At 49.4% G+C, this 6,000-nt stretch overlaps 1 protein-coding gene across 14 annotated transcripts in view; it reads left to right on the top strand.

The window, feature by feature from the left end:
* The first annotated feature begins 1,365 nt into the window (after window positions 1-1,365).
* Window positions 1,366-6,000, top strand: part of TCF7 (transcription factor 7) — a 160,244-nt gene continuing 155,609 nt past the window's right edge. For 4 of the 14 annotated variants that reach the window (XM_077326851.1, XM_077326844.1, XM_077326850.1 and 1 more), the window contains exons 1-3: window positions 1,372-2,504; window positions 2,635-2,701; window positions 3,714-3,820. In XM_077326851.1, the coding sequence (XP_077182966.1) occupies window positions 2,280-2,504; window positions 2,635-2,701; window positions 3,714-3,820 (399 nt within the window). In that variant the 5' untranslated portion in view covers window positions 1,372-2,279. Of the gene's footprint in view, window positions 2,505-2,634; window positions 2,702-3,448; window positions 3,470-3,713; window positions 3,821-6,000 lie in introns of those variants that run through there. The other 10 variants (XM_077326842.1, XM_077326840.1, XM_077326845.1 and 7 more) reach the window with 7 other exon arrangements.

Genomic DNA, 6,000 nt, shown 5'->3' with positions numbered 1-6,000 from the left:
CTCTGCCTTCCAATATTCTGAACATGCCCAGTGCCTCGAACCAAGTGGAAAGACCCATTTTCCTGTACCAGAAGAGTTTTGCTCTGGTGTGTGTGTGCGTGTTTAGCTGCCTGAAATAAATCTTTTCCGCGGTAGAACGCGACCTTTCGCAGAGCGGTGGTGCTGAAGGTAATTGAGGTGTTGAAAGTGACAATTACGTGGTACGCTGAGCTATAAAGACCCATTTACGTGGAGTCGTTTCCAGAATGGGGACGGCTTCCGGAGCGCTGATCTCGCCTGGCCACAGAAGTGATCCAGACGGAGGAATCTTGAGAGCTTTCCCCGGTTTTGTTCCCCGGCCCGCTTGCAGTCTCTCCGCGACAGTCGGAACGGGGGAGTGTCTCGTCTCTTGGGAACTGGCTGGGAAGATGTTAATTCCATGTTTCCTGACCCTCCGGGCAAGCGAGGGAAACTAACAATTTTCTGAAAACCATTTTACGTATGTGTGTCTCAAGGGATCGCGCGCACTCCGCAGCACAAACGAATTCAGAAGCAAATGCTTGAAAGGAGGAGAAACTGTTGAGCATCACCTGAAACGCCATTGGAAATCTTTCAGCATGCTTCCTGATCTCCTAAATAATGAAGCTGTATGCAGACTTGCTTTTTTTTTTGAATCCCCGTGATTTACTGACCAAAAAATTGCCCCTCACACACTTTTAGTGCCACTCAGATTGAAAAATCCAGGGCATAACCTACCAGATCCTATGAGTCCCACTGAATTTTAATTTACTGCATTTGAATCTGTTGAGTTCTACAGACAATGTGGGGAGGGGAGAGAGAAAGAGCAAGTAATTAATATCATCAGAAAATTGGCGTCTTGCACTAGTCTTTGGTGTTGCTTGACTGGTTTGGGATTAGTTGAAATTCCCTGCTTAATTAAAAAATACATATGCAGTTCTGTCTATTCCTTTAAAAATAAATAAATAAAGGCAACGCAGCCGCTATCCTCACTTGCAAGTAAGTTCCATTGGAATTATTGCGCCTTCTACGTAAAAGGCTCCGTGTGCAGGATTGGAACAGCAGCAGGAAACAAGGTGCGATTGTTTGTTTTTAATCTCATGCGTCAAAAGGCTGCAATTTTGGTCCAGTCACCCTAAAACTGTCAACAGAACCACCGAAAGGCCCGGGTCTGTGTACCTTTCCTTGGAGCACACCGTGTTCAGCGCAGTTGACTCCCAAGCCCATGCATCGCAGCCTCGCCGTGACATGTCAGGCTGGAAGCCCGTGGCACTGCAAGCTCTGATAGGCATCTGAAGGGACAGCGAGGAGCGGGGGGGGGGGGGTGAACCTTCGCACAGCTCTTAAGTCTGGCTCTCGTCATCACCTTTGCAGGAGGCGCTTTGGGGAACGGTCACAATGGAAGAATCAACCTTTGCTTGAGGACAAACCGCGGAGGCCAGCGACAGTCACTGGGCGGGTCCAGGGCTCCTTGCGTGGATTTAATAGTCGCCCCTTCGCAGGATCTCTCGGCGCGGCTTCCGAGCCCAGTCCGCGGCGACTTCAATGGCCCTGCCGATCAAGAGAGCGCCAGCGAGCGGCTGAACCATCGACGCGCGGCGCCGTCCGCGGTGCTCCAGGTCTGCCCTTTTGCCGCCTTGTTCGAAGCGTCGCTGCCCGGCGGGCGGGGAGGCGTTGCTTTCTGGCCCCCGGAGGAGAGAGCCGGGTCCCGGCGCCTTGCGATGGGCTGCCCTCCAGGCGCCGGGGAAAAGGGCGCACTGTCTCTTTAAGGTTGGAGCGCGTCGCTGGGAAAGACTCCTCCGACCCCGCCCCGCCGCTGTCAATCAGCCGGCGGCTGCTTTGATGTCGCCAGCCTTCGGCGGGGGCTCTCTCGTGCTCTCCTTGGCTCGCGCACTCCCGAGCCTTCGCTCACTCGGGCGCTCCGTGCCTTTCCCAGCAGAGCCCTCTGGCGCGGCGGCGCTCCTCTCTCGCCAGGCTGCCACTTAGTCAAACTTTCCTGGGGCGGGCGGGAAGGGGAGGGGAGGGCGGCGGCGGCGGGGGTGAATTGAATTGATTGATCGCTGGCTGCCTCGCTCCTTCCGATTGTCTCCCCCCCCCTCGTGGGCTGCCAGACCGGCTCCGACATCAAAGAGGGTTCCTCCTCGGGAGGCGTGGAGGTCAGTCCTCAGCTCGAGCTGCCCTTCGAAAAGAAATCCCATCCATCCCGATCTCCCCCCTGCTTCCCTACCCGGCCGAGCAGCCCTCGGAGAAGTTCGCTCGCTCTTCGCGGGACTCGGAAGAAAATGCCCCAGCTCAACGGCGGCGGCGGCGACGATCTGGGGGCCACGGACGAGATGATCGCCTTCAAGGACGAGGGCGAGCAAGAGGAGAAGCTGCCGGCCAGCGTCTTTACCGAGGGCGACCTGGCCGATCTCAAGTCGTCCCTGGTGAACGAGTCCGAAAGCCCCGGCGGGAGCAGCGGCCAGGCGTCGAGCGCGGCGGGGGCCACGGCAGGAGTCCACGGCGAGGTGAGAAGGACCCAGCCCCGCAGCGCTCCAGAGAGCCTCCCGCGCCCGACTCGCGTCCTCTTCGCCGGGCGGGACAGTGAACTAAACACTTTCCTTTCTCCCTCCCCCCCTCTCCTCCCCCTCCGCACAGGCGATCAGGCGGCTGCAAGACCCTCAGAGAGTCTACCAAGAGAAACTGCCAGACCCCATGGAAGACGGTCAGTTGCAGGAGCCCTTCATTCGCCCTGCCCGCGCTTCAGTCCCCAGCCTTCTCCACATGCAACCAGCTGGGTGACCTTGGGCCAGACAAGGTTCTTGCAGAGCTCTCTCAGCCCAATCTGCCTCACAGGGAGTCTGTTGTGGGGAGAGGAAGGGGAGGTGATTTTACGCCACTTTGAGATGCATAAGGTGTGCTGGGTGACCTTGGGCCAGTCACAGTTCTCTCAGAGCTCTCTCAGCCCCACCTACCTCACAAGGTTCCAGTTGTAGAGAGAGGTTGTAGAGGTAGGCAATTGTGAGACACATGAGGCCTTCTGGGCCAGTCACAGCTCTCTCAGCCTTACAGGGGAAGAGCAAAGGTAGGCAATTGTAAGCCGCTTTGAGACACCTTTGGGTAGTAAAAAGTGGAGTACAAAAAAGCTCTTCTTCCTTCCTAGCTGCCAAATGTCCCTTTTCACCCTCAACTTGACCCTCTGTGAGTGGAGTGGCAGCCTAAGCACTGGCATTCATGAGAGAAATCCTCAGTCTCTTCTGGCTAAACCAAAGAAGGGAAGGAAGAATTGCAGGGGACTTGTTGGCCTGCCCCAACCTCCACAGAGGAAACTTAACAAGTCACTCCCATTGAAACTTTGTGGGCATCAACAATCTCCTCCCCTCCCCCCACCCCATATTGAAGGGTGCTTAATGGAGTGCTTTATACCGGGGTAGAAAAATGCACATCAGATTGTTAAGGAAAGCAGAGGTGGTCTAAAAGGCTCCTGATGCAGGTCTGGACCTGGCTGGTACCTGACTGGGAGACCAGGGTTGCATACAGGGAGGAGGGGCTGGGGGGATTGTGGTGCCTGCTTGCACTTCACCTCTTCATTAATTTTGTGTGGAAGAGTTTCTGAGAAAGAGGCACGGAACCAAACAATCAGCTGCATAGAGATGATGCACCCTTTTAGGCAACTGGACAAGTAGTGTGTGAAAGCCGCTGTCAAAGTTCTTAATGACGAATTTTCATTCCAACAGGCTTAAAGCACCAGGATCCAGGAATGTACAAAGGGTCTGCTTATTCTGGCTACCCTCTCCTTATGCTGTCTGACCCTTACCTGCCAAATGGATCTATGTCACCTTTGGTGAGTTCCTTCCCTTGTATCACAGAGTTTTCTAATGTTTCATGCAGTCATATTTATAATGGCATGCTCTTTTTAGAACCATCTATTTCTTTAATATTTCATCTTGTGTTCATCCCAGAGGCTCATCGTTTGTCTGTTTGTTGTGTCTGAGCTGAAGCATTCTTTGCCATTGCCAGCAAGGGCCACTAAAATTAAGGGGACTGGTTGACGGGACTACATATGCTTAGGATTGGGGTGTTAAGAGATTTATTTTCACTCAGGTGTGTACAGGCACGGGGCCTGGAGTGGCATAAATGCCAGGGCTCTGCAGGACAATTGTAAGCATGGTTATTCAGAAGTCAAGTCCACAGAGTTCTTTAGGAGTGACTCCCTAGAGTAAGAGAATAATCCTAAGCATGTCTACTCAGAAGTCAGTTCAGTGTTACTCAGTAGGACTTCATCTCTGGAAAGAACCATTTCGATTGCAGCCTAAGTGTGTCTAGAATTGTAGCTCTAGTCTCCTCGTGTACTTGTTGCTTTTGCATCAGAGGTTGCTTTTGAGATTGTCAAAAGGAAAACTTTTTTTGTTGGGTGAGGATTTATATGGAAGAATTTGCTCCTTCATGTGCAACTGTACTGGAGAACAATTACATTGCAGTTAGCTTTGCAAATGTAAAATTTTTGCATGCACGTACTCAATGTAACCTCAGTTCTTTGGGGTGAGATGCACAGACTGTAACGTTAGCCTTTATTAAGGAAAACTAATATCACCCATTTTTTTATATGGGTAGAACTAGGAATTTTGGGAAGCTGGCTATATTTAAACCAGATTCATATTGGTGCGATGGAGGAGGGAGGAAAGGGAATCTTTTCCCATTTCTGCTATTTGTAATTGCACTTTGTACTATGAATAGTGAAGAGATAGGTTACAAGTTCACAAGACAGTGCCCACATTTTGAACCTGTCTCTTAATATTCTCTTAAAGCAGATCTGATTCCCCCCCCCCCATTAAGTTGGCATTTGTGCATAGAAAACAAAAACTGAAATAATCTAGTGCTGCAAAAAGTGGTTTATGGGGTATGCTGAAAGGGAATTTGACAAGGAAGAAGCTTGGAGTTTTCTTGGCCTGTCTGCATCCTCCCGAATTCTGGCAATATTCAAGCATCAGACTATGATCCTAAGCTCTTGCTGGAGCATGCTGATTTGGAAGTAGTTCTGTGAACATCACAGAGAATCATCAACCTGTAAAAGTGTTCGGGTTTTCTGCGTTTTCAGTCTGCAGGCGGCAGGAAGGTGTTTACAGTTGTTGAGTCCAGTGGCACCTTTAAGACCAACAGAGTCTTATTCATGGTGTAATTGTGTCTGAGGAAGTGTGCATGCACTTGAAGGCTTATACTTTGTATAAAACTTTGTTGGTCTTAAAGGCACCCCTACACTCAAACTTTGTTCTTCTGCTTCAGACTAACACAGCTACCCACTTGGATCTATCTAACTGCTGGTTCACTTGTTACTATAGTATGAATCCTGTGCTTAGTCTATTGATGTGAAAAGAACAAATGCATTTAATATAAATTGCCTTTTCTCTTTCTGCTTTCTTTTAGTTGGCCTCTTAGTACAATTTTTAAAATTTTTATTTTATAAACTTTTGATGTATATAAGTCAAATATAATTTTCCTTTGCAGACATGGAATTATATTGCTGTGGAATGTGTTTAGTTTCAGTCACAGTGAACTGCCAGTAAGGATTGTGTTCTCATTTTGCTGCCTTTCTCCTATATAATAAGTCTTCATGCAACTCCTAAAGGGCAGATGTGTAAGGATTCTTAGCCATTTGTGGTGCTGTATGTTTTACATCTGTACATATAGACAAAATACTTGGATCAAAATTTGATTGTTTTCCACAAGGTCTGTATATTTTTGTTTGGGTTATTTGGATATATTGGCAATGCCTGGTATTGAAATTATAAAAGGAGAAAGAATTACTTGGGCAGCTGATGGCAGAGGCACTTGTAAGATGCACTCATGTTTTAGATGAAGAGGCATTTCAAAGCTATGAAGGGAAAATGTCGACAGTTAGGTGCTGATGAAATAAGCTTGTAGAAAAATTGCCTACAGAATACCCCCCCCCCCCCATGTAAAACGGGCTGGGCAAAAAATAAATAACTAAACCTTGATATGCCCCAGGCTGACAATACAAAGAAT

This window comes from Paroedura picta, chromosome 3 (assembly GCF_049243985.1).
Source record: "Paroedura picta isolate Pp20150507F chromosome 3, Ppicta_v3.0, whole genome shotgun sequence".
NCBI classification, from domain to species: domain Eukaryota; kingdom Metazoa; phylum Chordata; class Lepidosauria; order Squamata; family Gekkonidae; genus Paroedura; species Paroedura picta.
Note: the sequence above shows the minus strand (reverse complement) of the source record. Positions and strands in the feature narration are given on the sequence as shown.